The sequence below is a fragment of the Alligator sinensis genome, unplaced genomic scaffold (assembly GCF_000455745.1).
Source record: "Alligator sinensis unplaced genomic scaffold, ASM45574v1 scaffold1860_2, whole genome shotgun sequence".
Classification (NCBI taxonomy): Eukaryota; Metazoa; Chordata; order Crocodylia; family Alligatoridae; genus Alligator; species Alligator sinensis.
In genome coordinates, this window is record NW_005843035.1 from 303,818 (window position 1) to 318,069 (window position 14,252).

Genomic DNA, 14,252 nt, shown 5'->3' on the forward strand with positions numbered 1-14,252 from the left:
TGCGATGTTTGTTACGTGGTCCTTGTGAAAAGGTGTTTTGCATTGGTATTTTTTTTATATATATATAAAAATATAAATATATATATGAAGCACCTCTGTTTTGTAAACAAATATGCCCAATAAATCCTTTCGAATGATGTGTGTTCCCCGAGACTCCTGGAAGCTGGACTGACTGAGAATTAGGGGCAAAGAGGACTGTTAAAGAAGGGGCTGGTTTCAGGCTCAAGCCGAGTCATTGGAGCTTGCTTCGAGTCGCTTTTAAGTGGCGGTGCCTGAAGGACGTGTGCCACTTGCAAATCAATCCTTCTGCTCTGGTAGCACTGGTGAAGTCTCACTTGGAGCACCGGGCCCAGCTTGGGCAGCCCCATCCTTCAAGGAGAAACGTGGACATATTAGTCCAGAACAAAGTGGCAGAAAAATGATTAGGAGACTAGGAAACATGACTCATGATGGTAGGCTTAAAGAACAGGGATTATTTAATTTAAGACTGGGGGTCGGGGGCAGGATTGGGGAGCAACGGGCTCAAGTTGTGGCAGGGGAAATTGAGGTTGGAGATGAGGAAGAACTTTCTCCCGCTGAAGCAGACTCTGGGCTGGGACAGGCCGCCCAGAGAGGGGGAGGGATCTCCGTTGTTGGAGTAGGTCAGATGGACACTTCGGCAGGGCTGGTTGAGCCTAGGTTGATCTTGCTGGAGAAGAGGGTTGGACAAGTTGTGACCTCCTGAGGTCCTTTTCGCCCTACTGTCCCGTCTTTTCTAGAAATCCCAGCACTACATCAGTTTAATACAATGAAACCCTTTCTAATTTCTCAACAGTATACTGGATTGGGTTTAGAGAAGGGTCACTTCACATCCAGGGAAGTGATTCTTCCACTCTAATAGAGCATGGGTCAGGCCTCACCTGGAGTCCTGGGTCCAGCTTTGGGCCCTGCACGTCAAAGACGAAGTGGACAGATTGGGAAGAGTTCAACACAGAGCGACACAAATGAGGAGGGGCCTGGAAAGCAGGATGAGGAAAGGCTGAAAGAATTGGGGTGATTGGGATTTGGTAGCAGGCTTCCAATCCCTGAAGGACCATGATGGCGAGGATGGAGATGGGCTTTTCTCCGTGGCCATGGGGGACAGGACTAGGAGCAACAGCCTCAAGCTGCAGCAGGGGAAATTTGGTCCTCCTAACCTCCAACCTAAGACTGTGGCCAAGCCTTGGACCAGGCTGCCTAGACAAGTGGTGGGGTCTCCATCCTTGGAGATGTCCAAGCGGGTTGGACAGACACGTGGCTGGGATAGTTTAGGTAGGGACAACCTTGCCTTGAGCAGGGGACTGGACTAGATAACCTTGCAAAGTCCCTTCCAACCTGCCTTTCCTATGAACAGTACATCAGCTAACCTGAAAATGCCTTAAAATAAATGGGTTCTTGGCTTAGCTTCATTTTGGTTCTTTCTACCGTGTCACAGATCACCCATCAAGAATCTTCCTTCTTTCTAGTGATGAGAGATGAGTCCTGGTCTACATAGCTTCTTACCACAATCTGTGGCTTAGCCACAAAAAAACAATCACACGGACTTCTCTGTGCTTTTGTGAGTCAGCCCAGCTCTGCTTCTCAAGAGGCAGGTAGAGACGGGCACCGTTGCGGATGGGATGACACTGGTGATGCAAGGGAGGCTCATGGCACAGGCCTCTGTTCCCTCTACCAGGATGGCAGACTCCAGGGAGTGAAACGAAGGCACCGCACAGCACAGCTACCAAAGACCCGGCCTGACTTCAAACAAGATGCAACAGGGACTGAATACCATCATTTCTTGCCATGGGGTCACCAGGTACCAGGGAATGCTCACAATGGCCGTTGCTCAGCTCGAACGCATTTGAGTTCCAAGTGCGACCACACACAGGAAATGACATCAGCAACACCCCCAGCTGTTGTGTTCTTTTTATTAATATTGGTTGTAGTTTGACAAGGAACCAGGGGAAGCGTTCCCTGGCCACTACTGTAGTTTGATGCTGCACGCACACACTTACACACACACACACACACACACACACACACACACTTCATTAGTAGTTTTGTTTCCATTGTTGTTTTGTCTACATATGTTCCTTTAAAAAAAACCAACAACAAAAAAACCCCAAATCGCCTGGCACAGAGATCTTCATAAGGATCTACATAACAGCAGTAACAAAACAGGCGGAAGAGCTAGGCCGAGGGTGTCCAGTGCAGAAGAGACTTGAGGAGGAGAGATGCTGATGGAAGGGTGAGAAAAAAGGGGTGGACTTCCTGTGGCAGGAGGAGGATGGGCGCTGGCTTGTTGACCAAAAAGGCATCTCCAGCGGTTGGTCAGGCTATGGGGTTATGTCTAAGCTCTGACTTCACAGGCCGTGTGTCAAAATGAGACCTGGATACGTCTCCTCTCTGCTGGGATCCATCTTGCTCTGACCTCTGGTGACCAATGCTTCCCTCCACACCCACCTGCACTGTGGAAGGCCAAAAAAATAACAATAAAAATGGCACCTTCCCAGCTCAGGGTCCAATCACTGAGCAGCTCATTCATTCCCTTCCCTTCCCTGACCCCTCTTTGCCTCTTCCACCCCCTGCTCCACTCTGGAAACGAGCTGGGACTTCAGTGTTAGCGCCAACTCTGTTTGGACTGTGGTAGATGGCTCTAAGACCGACTCAAAGCTACCTTCAAAAAGAGAGAGGGACACAAGTTACGACTCTGTATACGCTAAAACTATGCTGAACTACCAGGGCCGGTGACGTACCATTTCTCCTAGCCTCACCTCTATGGGTCTCCCCCGCCGCCAGCCGGCCATCCTACAGGGCACTCTGCCCTGCACAAGAGGGGGATACAAGAGCAGAGAGCTCATGTGCTGATCTCAGAGACGGGACGGGATGGAGGGGTTCCGTTGGTTCCTCTAGGCAAGGTTTTACAGCAGTTACAGACATTTTCATTTCATGGCAAAGAAATAATAAAACAAAATGGAGGAGAGTGGTGACTTCTGAAGGGTGGCAGCGTGGCATTGGGGGCTGGGAGAGGATGGGGATGGACCTGAAACTAAGAACAAACTGACGTCAGGAAGAAGCGAACGGCTCTTCTAGACTTCCCACCCTTTGCCGCATGGATCCTCCACCTTCCGGGGAGCAGGATGGGCTGATGGCAAGGGAGAAGAAAACTTGTTGCATGGGATGCGGGTGGGAGGATGCAGAAGCCAAGAAGAAGGGCACGGAGCTGGGAGCAGGTGTGGAGACCTCCCCTCACCATCGAACACCAGTTCTTCTTTAGTCAGGTGCAGAATCCAACATAGGGATGGGCTTTGTTTTTAGGCTTAGGGGGGGAAAAAACAAAGATACCGCTCAAGCGGACTCAGCAAGTTCCTTCATAGGTACGAGTAACAACGGTTATAACTAGGACACGGGGTTTAGTAACACCTGGGACCCACTTCCCTGCCCACCAGCCTATTCGGGCTTCTTCTTTGCCACTCCTGGGAGTTTCGCTTGGATCCTGTGAAAACACAACGGGGTGGGGGTGGGGAAGAGGGTGAGATTTTGGGAGACGCCCAACTGGATCGGTCTGGAAGGAGGAAGGTTCGGTTCCCCCCACCCCGTCTTGAGGATTTCCCTCAAACGACTACACCAAACCCTCACCAGCAGGAAGCAACAGTCAGAACTCCTTAAACACCCTCTCTTGTACCCTGGGGAAAAGCGGAGTGATGTGGGCACTAAGGGCACTGCCACACGTTCAAATTTAAGTTGGATAGAAACCAGCTATATAGTTGCTACACATTTTCAAGCACTAACTTTGTAGCTGGTTAGCTCTTTTTATAGCTGAATGGATGTGTTTATGGGGTGATCATTACTTGACATATGTGGCCAGTCTAAATATATTGCACACTTATTCAGTTAACTGCATAATATAGATAATATGTGGTAGGGTCCTAGCATCTGGCCACTGTGATGATGGGGAAGTTCTTGGTTGGTGGATGAGCAGAAGGGTCTACAGAGAAGTCCCCGCCCCGTGGTACGGAGGAAGCAAAGACCCCCACCAGTCCAAGACAGTCAGAGCTTGGGGGAGAACAGCCTTTTCCTAGTTCCAAATTGGGCACTGGTCTGACCCTAAGTGGAAGGGCAAGATGCTCCATCAAGGAGCAAAGTGTCCGTGGGAGGAAACCCTGTCAGCCAAGGTCCCAGGGCCTCAGAGGAAGGCAAAACATCCCCCTCAGGAGCAAGAAGCATCCATGGAGGTGGGGATGGGGGGGAGCCACAAAAGCCCCAAGGCCAGGGATTCCCAGAGGCCTTCCACATCTCAAGCACGTAGACCTCAAGAGGCTCTAGGTGTGGGGCACTCTCACTGGGAGAGCACAGGTTCTATACATGTGGATGGAGAGGCCAGGTGATAGATCAGAAGTGCTCAGTCTAGAGCCCCCTGCTGGGGAGCTAGCTCCTGGATGGAGTTTGAACCCCAGCTTTCCCATACCCAGACATTCTCTCCATCTAATGTTGCCATTAGATCCCCACTCACTTCCAAAACCGTGTTATGGACACTAGCGGGGAGAGGGACAACCTGCTAGTGTCGTCCATATGACCCCAAGAAGAGGGCCTCCATCTAAGTTAGCTCTGATCAGTGACATCTGGTTTGGAGGGTTCACCATGCTCAGCCAGAGAGTGCTGTCGGACTAATAAATTCAACCTATCTACGGCCTAAAGCCTTCCAGAGAAAAAGCTCCTCCTTTGAAGGGGCATGAATGATGTGCCATGAGATATCACAGAAAATCATAAAGAAGGTGGGGTGGAATAGACCTCCAGAAGTCGCATCTAGTTCAGCCCCCTGCCTGAAGCAGGATCAGCTCTATCCAAACCATCCCAAATACATCCATCATCTAAACTCTGCATCAAACTACCATCAACTCTGACACAACATGAAACATCACACCTGCACCTACCACAGGGAAAGCCAGGAGACCATGGTGGCCACTATCCTGCTTCTGTAAAAGGTTGTTAATATATGCTCAAGAGATCTCAGGTAGAGGCCATACTCCTGTACAGAGGAAGGCAAGGACCCCTGAGTCCGTACAAATCTGACCATGGTGAGTAGGAGAGACTGTATCTGTCCAGGCTCTGGGGGGTCACCAGTGGCTGATCGCTGACCGGCAGAGGAGGGGCAGCGGCCGATCACCGACTCCAGAAGCACCGGTGGCAAACTGGAAGTGCTCCCGGCGCTTCTCAGGGCGGGCACAGGCTGGTGCTCTCCACTCCCTCGCCAGCAAGGGACAATTTCAAAGGGGGCACAAGCCCCCCCGCCCCACCATGCGTTGCCTATGTGCCCACATACCACACACCCACCCTTTCCCCAACAATCAGCCCTGCAAAACCAGGGTGTGCACAGGGGAACCAGATTTGTGTACAGAGGCACTGCAATGGCTGCTGACAGCTCTGCTTTTGTTAAGCCAGCATTCGGTAGGGGCAGAGTCCATTTTTAACCCTTCCACAGCCTTTGCCAAAAGTCGGCAGTAGCTTTTGGCTCCAGCTTTTGTCCAGGGCAGCCAGAAACTGGCCGAGTTGTGAGTGTGCTGCTACATATGATCAGCTTTCAGCCGTGACCATGATAATCTCTTTATTCTGTCTTCAAGACAAGGTGTGGGTCTAATCTGGGGCATGAGAAGAAATGTGGTGTTTTGGGGAAGGGAACAGAAATGGACTCACTTTGCAGTGATAGACTTGGTCTGGTCCCGGACGATTCCAACATAGTGATCGATCTGCGTCTGAGAAAGAAGGAAGAGAACGAGAGGGTTAGGACAACTGGAAGGGGAAGCAACTACAAAACACTTCCTCTACTGCTCTCTGAATAGCTACCTCCATTTTTTTGAAGACCAGGAGGGACTACCCGAAATTCAATCTCAGCTGATCTACACAACACAGCCACCCATCATGTGGCAGGTCATAGGAAAGTTGGGCTGGAAGGGACCTCAAGAGGTCATCTACTCCAACCCCCCCGCTAAAGGCAAGATTGTCTCCAACTAAACCTTCCCCGCCAAAGGTCTGTCCAACCCGCTCTTGAACATCTCCAAGGATGGAGATTCCATCACTTCCCTAGACAGCCTGTTCCAATGCTTGACCACTCTCATAGTCCTTCTAATCTTCAACCTAAATTTCCCCTGCTGCAGCTTGAGGTTATTGCTCCTAGTCTTATCCCCTGTGGCCCCATCTCCATCCTCTCTGCCATGGCCCTTCAGCGATTTGAAGCCTGTTACCAAATCCAACCTCTGTTTTGTCCAAACTCAGCCACTCCAGTTCTTTCAGCCTTTCCTCATCCATCCTACTTTCCAGGCCGCTCATCACTTGCATGTCTCTGTGCTGGACTCTTCCCACTCTTTGAAGTGTGGGGTTCAAAACTGATACAGGGCTCCAGGGGAGGCCTCATCAGTGCTCAGTACAGTGGAAGAATCACCTCCCTTCATCTGCCTAGTGACCTTAATCCAGTATACTGTTGAACAATCAGAAAGGGTTTCACTGAATTAAACGGATGTAGTGCTGGAAGTTATAGGAAAGGCCTGGAATAGTAGGGTGAAAAGGACCTCAGGAGGTCACTAGTCCAAATCCTCTTCTCCAGACAAGGTCAGGCCAAGCTAAACCAGCCTTGCCAAGTGTCCATCTAACCTGCTCCAAGGATGGAGAGATTCCTCCCCTCTCTGGGCAGCCTGTCCCAGCCCTGAGTCTCCTTCAGAGGGAGAAGGTGAGTGATCTTCCTCATCTCCAACCTCATTTTTCCCTGCTGGAACCTGAGCTCGTTGCTCATTGTCCTGTCCCCTTGCAGCCACAGAGAACAACCCTTCACCATCCTGTCTGTCATCACCCTTCAGGGACTGGAAGCCTGTCACTAAATCCCCTCCGTCTTCTCCAGACTCAATCACCCTGGGTCTTTTAGTCTGTTCTTATCAGTCCTGCCTCCCAGGGCCTTCATTATTTGTGTTGCTCTGTGCTGAACTCTTCTCAATCTGTCCACCTCCTCTTTGAAGTGTGGGGCCCAAAAGTGGATGCAGGTCTCCAGGTGAGGCCTCATCAGTGCTGAATAGAGCAGGATGATTTGCAAGTGATGTTCCCGTTAATGTAACTCAGAATGCTGTTGGCTTTTTTTTTGCAGCAAGAGCACACCGTTGGCTCCTATTCGGCATCTGGATGCGAGGGCTCCACTTTTATTATAAGAACATAAGGAACCGCACACTGGGTCCAACCAATGGTCCATCTAGCCCAATATCTGACAGCAGCAGTAGTGGATGCTTTCGAGAGACAGCATCAAACTGGGTGTATCTAGAGCAGGGGTGGGCACTTTATAAATTATGGTGAGTGGTTGAGGGATAGGGTGGGAGAGAGGGGGATGCCAATTGATCCCATCTGGCCTGCCAGCTGCTTGAGAAGGGAGGGCTGTGCCCCACACTGCTCTGCTGCAGCCGGAGCCTGAGCCAGAGCTGGAGCCAGGCCAGGTAGTGCAGACTCCTCCGCCCCCCAGCATCCCCCTCCCCCACCTGTCTTCCTGGTGGTGCTGCGCAGTCCTGGCAGCATGGCTGCCGCCAGCTGGGCCCACAGGACGGGGCACAATGCAGTGTGCTGGGTAGCTCTCCCACCTGCCTGCTGTGATGAGCCACTGCTGACATTGTGCTGCACTGGGAAGTCAGGGGTGGCTGACTTGCAGCCAGCACAGACTCACCTCCTAGAGGCACCATGGCAGCAGTGGCTCAGGGTAGTGGGCAGGTGAGATAGCTACTCACCACACTACATTGCACCCTGCCCCGTGCAGGCCCAGTGGCAGGGGATGTGGTGTTAGGACCGCACAGCCGCAGCACCAACAGGAAGTTGGGGGGTGGGGGGCAGAGGAGTCTGTGTGTTGCAGGGCCCGGCCCAGCGCTGGCTGCGGTAGAATGGAGCAGTGCAGGATGCAGCCCTGCCTCGGGCCTCTTGGTGGCAGCTGGTGGGCTGGATATGGCTGCAGGCCATATGTTGCCATCTGCTGTTCTAGTCCCATGTTGAGTCAGGCCGTACTCTCTGCCTCTACAATCTCTCGTGGTAAAGAGTTCCACAAATTAACAGTGCACCATGCAAAAAAAGTTCTGTCTCGGGTTAGCTTTAAATCCATCTCCCGCTCATTTCAGCAGGCACCCCGCTACTCCAGTTTTCTGGGATTTGGGGAATAACAGCTCCCTGTTCACTTTGGCCACACTCTGCCTGGTTTTATACACCTCTACCCTATGCTCCACTTAGCCTTTTCCCTTCCAAATGAAGAGTCAGCCTCTCCTGGTCTTGTAACTGCTCCATCCCTGTGATCATCTTGGCTGGCCTAAAAAATTCACATGGTTTTGCCGGGGCTTTAAGCCTGCTTAGAGGCAGTTGGGCCAATGCTTGCGTGACCAGCAAGCTGGTGGTGCTGTGATCACTTACCTTGTATTTCTCATAGACAACCGGCAAGGTGAAGACCAGCAGTTCGGCTGTGAGGGAGAGACAGAGACAGACAGGTCATTGATTATAAAGTGGGGGAGAAAGACGATAGCAGCTGTGCGGTGGAAAATTTTCTGCTGCCTGGCGTAAGGTGAAACCTTCCAAGACAGAATGACTAGCTTGGACTAAAAAAAAAAAAAAAAAAAAAAAAAAAAAAAAAAAAAAAAAAAAAAAAAAAAAAAAAAAAAAAAAAAAAAAAAAAAAAAAAAAAAAAAAAAAAAAAAAAAAAAAAAAAAAAAAAAAAAAAAAAAAAAAAAAAAAAAAAAAAAAAAAAAAAAAAAAAAAAAAAAAAAAAAAAAAAAAAAAAAAAAAAAAAAAAAAAAAAAAAAAAAAAAAAAAAAAAAAAAAAAAAAAAAAAAAAAAAAAAAAAAAAAAAAAAAAAAAAAGTCAGGCTCAGGGCAGGATTCTCCATTTACAGCTCTTGTGAGCTCTCTGCAGAGAACTTACACCTCCGATTCCTCCTCAGCACCGAGGCAGGGGAGTGTCACAGAGAAGTAAGGTTGGAAGGGACCTTCAGAGGTCTAGTCCACCCCTAACAGTACTGATATCTCTTTTCTAATGACAGGGAAACTAAGGCATGGAGAGACAATGAAACCTGGCCAAGGGAGCCTGAAAGGATCTGAACTTGGAGCTTTTGGAATGAATGACTGGGCCAGCCTTCCAGCACCTCCATACCTACTGCTAAAGCCTGGTTAATTCCTCCCACCAGGGAGACTGATGAACTACTGTATTTTATTGCATGCAACAACCCCGTAGTGATGCCTATGTTCTGTTGTGGAGATTTCCCAGGCTTCTGGACTCTGCTGGTGTTCCCTCTGTCCCCCTTTCTGCTACTTGTCTGGGTGTTGTTAGGCCTCCCCCAGAGGCACTGAGTGCTTGCTGCAGCCCAGGCTGGAAATTTGAACTGAGCTGGGCCAGTGCTCCTGCTGGGACTCAGACCTGGAAGTTCCTGGCTAGAAGAGCTTGCCCCTCTGCTCAGGGTCAGAATGACCCTACATTTCGGTTCAGGAAAGAATTTTCCATCATCAGATTAGTATGAAATGGGGAAGGGGTGGGATTGGGAGGGTTGCCTTCCTTTGTAGTGGGGGCACGGCAGTTGCCTGGAACCTCAAGAGTGTACATTAACAACCTTTTATACAAGGCTGCCATGTTCTCCCTGCTTTCCCTGCGGCAGGCTGGGGTGCGATGTCAGGGCTGATGGTAGTTTTACGAAGAGTTTAGTTGATGGCTGTGTCTGGGGTGGTTTGGACAGGGCTGATCTGGCCTCAGGCAGGGGGTTTGACTAGATGTAACCTTTGCAGGTCCCTTCTAGCCTGACTTCTCTATGATGCACCGAGTCCCTCAGCTGCCTGAAGAGGAAAACCAGAGCTGCTGCACTGTGGGCACAGATCAAAGCAGGGGGTTCTATTTTGGGCAAAAAATCAGCGTCCCTGCTTAATAAACACACCTGAATTTCAGGGGATTGATTTTGGGGAAGAAAATGCTATACACTTTGAGGGTGGGAACAGATATACCAGCTATAATCAGGGTTGTTAAATACAGCCCAGGGAACTCTGTCAACTGGTCCCTGGGTCTGAATTGACCCACATGCCGCAGCTACTGCCCACCCTAACAAGCTGGGTACCCAAGCACACAGGCTTGCACGGAGTGTGGGTCTTGGACCGGCTGGAGCAGGTATCGTGTGTTGCATGGATCCTGGACCAGCTGGGGCAGGTGCTGCCGGCCCGGAGTGCGTGCCACATGCACTGGATCTGACGTATGGGGTTAGTGGTGGATCTGTGGGCCCAATCCAGTCTGTGGACCAACCTCACAGGGCCCAATGGAGTTTGACTGAACTCTACTGATATTAAAGTTAAATTAGAATATCCTGGTTTAACTGGAACATCTCTCCACTTCTATTGCAGGATAGGGTTAAACCTGCTTTAACTGGTTTTATTCAGGTTTAACATTGCAGTTGCTTAGCTCTGTATTTACTGGGATAGGCTTGGACAAACCTAAGTCAGAATAGCTGACACATACTCCTTCCCCTTTCAAAACGGATTAAAGTTACAGCTGTCCATGGCTTGAGACACGATAAATTATCCAGAGCCTTCTGTGTGCAAGTCCCTAGGACTCTGGCAGTGACTCAATACCCCAACTAATAAGACTGTAGGAATGAAGTACTGTATTCTCTCGCATGCTATGCACCTTGTTTTCAAAAGGCAGAATGAAAAGGAAAAAATCCTTCCTTGCAGGAAGCAGCAGATGCAAAGGAGCAGAGCCTGCTTATTGTTCTGTTTCCTTTGGGCCCTGTCACAGGTTCAAATTAAAGCTGGCTAGGAACCAGCTATAAAGTTGTTACACATTATCAAGCACTGACTTGGTAACTGGTTGGCTCTTTTTATAGCTGGAGGGATATTTTTATGGCATGATAATTAAATTGCATGGGTGGCCAGTCTAACTTTATTGTGCAGTTTATTGCACAGACCAGTTAACTGCGTAACAATTGTAACATATAACAGGCATTTTAGAGTCGAGTGCAGATTTTGCTTTCACTTTTGCCCATAACAGTCAGAAGCTGCTCTTACTGTATTTCCTGAATATAACGCACGTTAAAATTTCCAGCAGCTGGTTGGGAAGGAGTATGTTAGATGTGAGAAAATATGGTATCCTAGTGGCTGATGATCTGGATTTTGCTGTGAGAGCTGTTGGCTGGGGACATGGCAAGTGCCTTGGAGAGCTGTGGGTAGAACTCAGGTTTCCTACCTGCACCCAGGAACCTGAAACGGGCATGCTGATATGGGCTGGACTGGCTGGAAGCTATGACAGTAATTAACGTGTTGTAGACGTGTTACCCAAAGAGGAGGGAGCCCATGCCTTGTGTGGAAGCTGCACCCGCCCTTACCAAGAATGAGGAGTGTGATCCCGTTGAAAACGGCCCCGACATATGTCATCAGCCACATAACGACCGCCAGCTGCAAGGAGAACAAAATGGCACTATTAACGAGGAGTGAAACTACCCCATCCAGCCCACCAGCAACCCCTGGTTTTAGTCCCAGTATCATCTCTATTTCTGCTTGAGATCAGCCCAAGGTCTGGCTTTCAAGCTCTTTAAAGCTCTTGCTCACCCCACTCCTTTGGGGAGGGCCATGGTGCTGCCACCACCCCGCTTGGCACAAACCTTCAGGGAATCCACCAGATCCTCCACCAGGAAGAGCCGAATGACAAGCTTGAGGGCCCGGTTGACATGCACCATGGCGGCATTGACATAGTTGTGGAAAGCCTCCGAGGACAGTGTGACGTCAAGGTCAAGGTAGGCTCTAGAAAGACAAGACAGGCACGCCACATCAGTATAACCAACTCTCCAGTCTGCCTGCAGGTAGCTATGCCGTGAATGCGTACAACAAACAAGAATTTTAGGTTTAGAGTAGATCTCAGGAAAAATTTCTGCATTGCTAGAGCAGGGAGGCAGTGGAATAGATGCCCAGGGAAGGTGTGGACTCTCCATCACTGGAGGCGTTCAAAGAGAGGTTGGACAGCCACTAGTCAGGGACATGGGCAACTAGTGCCGCCTTAGTCAGGGGGGGCACGTGCCCCGCTACCGACCAGTCAGCAACTTGGGGGCAGGCCAGTGGGGAGGGGTTTCCCCCATGACGGGGGGTGAGGTGGTGGTGGTGTCTCCCCTTGGCCGATCCCACCGACCACGGGGGGGAAGGCCAATCATGAGACTGCTGATTGCTGTGGCGCTCTCACCTGTCCGTTGCCTAAGTGGCAAGTGCAGTTGGTCAGGGGGTGCACGTGTACCCCCTACACATTGCCACTGCTCAGAGAGGATCTAGACATAGCGAAGCCTATGTTCTAGTGTGGGGATTTCCCAGGCTTTTGGGCTTTGCTGGTTGCCCCCTCTCCCTTTTCTGCTATGCACATCGGTGGTTTTAAGCCCCCCTCAGAGGCACCGAGTACTGGCTGCAGCCCAGGCTGGGGATGGTGATGGGGTTATGCCAAAACTCTTTCAAGGACTTAAACTTGGAGGGTCATGGCTAGAGGGTCTTACCCCTCCACTCAGGGTCAGACAGACGCCATCTTGGGGTCAGGAAGGAATTTTCCCACATGGTCAGACTGGTACGGATGCGGGGTGGTTTGCCTTCCTCTGTAGTGGGGACCAGGGCCCTCTACCTGGGATCTCTGGAATGTGTATTAGCAGCTTTTGCAGTAGCAGGATGTTGGCCGCCATAGTTCCCCTGTGGCAGGTTTGGGTGTCACGGCTTGTATTGTGTCAGGGCTGGTGGCAGTTTTATGAAGAGGTTATATTATGGATTTTTCTGGGGTGGTCTGGACAGGGCTGATCCTGCCTCAGGTATGGGGGTTGGACTAGATGTGATCTCTGAAACTCCCTTCCAGCCCCACTTCTCATATGATTCTATAATGGGGGTCTGCTTTTACCTCTACAGCTTACATACATGAGCTCGAGCAGCATGTCAGGCTTGCTGCTAGGAACAGATTAAATTAGGCCAGGAAGAGGCAAGGAAGGGTTTTTTGGTGATTTCTGCCTACCGGACAGGGTAGCACCACCCTGCGGTTCCCCGGTGCTAATCGAACGCAGGAAAAGCCCTCATGATGTAAATCTACTTAGAGGGTTAGGACAGATCTCGATAAGGCACCTACAGTACGTTTCAGCCCTGCTCTACAGAGAGCCCTCTCTGGCCTGGTATCTACTCCCAGGCCCCTTGCTGGTGTCAGAAGGTACTTTGGAGGATGGGGAAGTGGGACTCCGAATCAATGGGTTCCACCACTTCCCGCTGGGACATGCTGCCAGGTGAAGCCGCTTGCTTATCTCAAAGATGAGATGTGCATGGACAAGGGAAAGGAAGACGGTCACACAACATGCTGGGTGCCCTCTGGCCAGCTCCTCCTCCCTGGTCTGGTCCATGGATGGGGCCTAGGACTGTGTGGGGCTGTTGGCCGGGTTGGGAGGTGTAATTTGAAGCCTCCCTTTTCAAGCTACAACTGGTTGCCTGGGGCCAAGAGGCACTCTCAGCATGCAAATATTCATGTGGGTGGGATGAGGGCTGGGAGAGGGGCTGGGAGCTTGGACTGAGGGGTTGCGTCCTGCCAGGTGGAAGTGGAGATAGGGGCAGATAGGGAGTCCTGGGGCAGGAAATGGGGGACAGGCAGGTAGGCATCAGGCCCAGAGGCTGCAGGTCCAACCCTGAATGCACCCTTTGAAATCCCAGATCCACTGCTGGATGGGATGGGATCGCTGATCTGCTACCCCACCACTCTCCCCACAGCCTTACTTAAAGGGGTGCCCCTCTTCAGACTTCTGCACGGCTTGGATGACAGACTTGTAGACCCGGAAGCTGATGGTGACCGAAAGCAGTGCCAGGATGAGGTAGGATGCCACACTGATCACACTGAAGGCCGCCAGCGAAAGCAGCAGGATCAGTGTTGTGCTGAAGACCATGCCCGTCTTCTTCACATCCCGCCAGAAGATCAGGTCCCGCACTGCCGGGGGGAAGAGAGAGGAGGTGATGGGGATAGGGTTGGATGGAGTCAGGGAGAAGGGGGTTTCTGTCACAGCCTTTGGTCCCCTGGCCCTGCAGACCCTGGCCAAGGCACCTACAAGGTCTGCCCATTGTCATGACAGATGACACCTTAACACTGTGGTTCTCAACCTTTTCAGAACCCCAGACCCACACCCCACCTCAGCAAGACTCCAGGGAAGGGGGGCCCAGCACCTTGTCAAGACTCCAGCAGCTCCCTGCCCCCCACCCCAGCCTGTTAAAAGTCCA

At 50.8% G+C, this 14,252-nt stretch overlaps 1 protein-coding gene across 3 annotated transcripts in view; it reads right to left on the minus strand.

The window, feature by feature from the left end:
- Nucleotides 1–1,912: 1,912 nt before the first annotated feature.
- RTN3 (reticulon 3) overlaps nucleotides 1,913–14,252 on the minus strand; it is a 44,384-nt gene continuing 32,044 nt past the window's right edge. For all 3 annotated transcript variants that reach the window (XM_025193259.1, XM_025193260.1, XM_006036864.3), the window contains 6 exons: nucleotides 13,758–13,965; nucleotides 11,642–11,780; nucleotides 11,366–11,435; nucleotides 8,425–8,471; nucleotides 5,695–5,753; nucleotides 1,913–3,496 (listed from right to left, as the gene is read on the minus strand). In XM_025193259.1, the coding sequence (XP_025049044.1) occupies nucleotides 3,451–3,496; nucleotides 5,695–5,753; nucleotides 8,425–8,471; nucleotides 11,366–11,435; nucleotides 11,642–11,780; nucleotides 13,758–13,965 (569 nt within the window). In that variant the 3' untranslated portion in view covers nucleotides 1,913–3,450. The remainder of the gene's footprint in view (nucleotides 3,497–5,694; nucleotides 5,754–8,424; nucleotides 8,472–11,365; nucleotides 11,436–11,641; nucleotides 11,781–13,757; nucleotides 13,966–14,252) is intronic.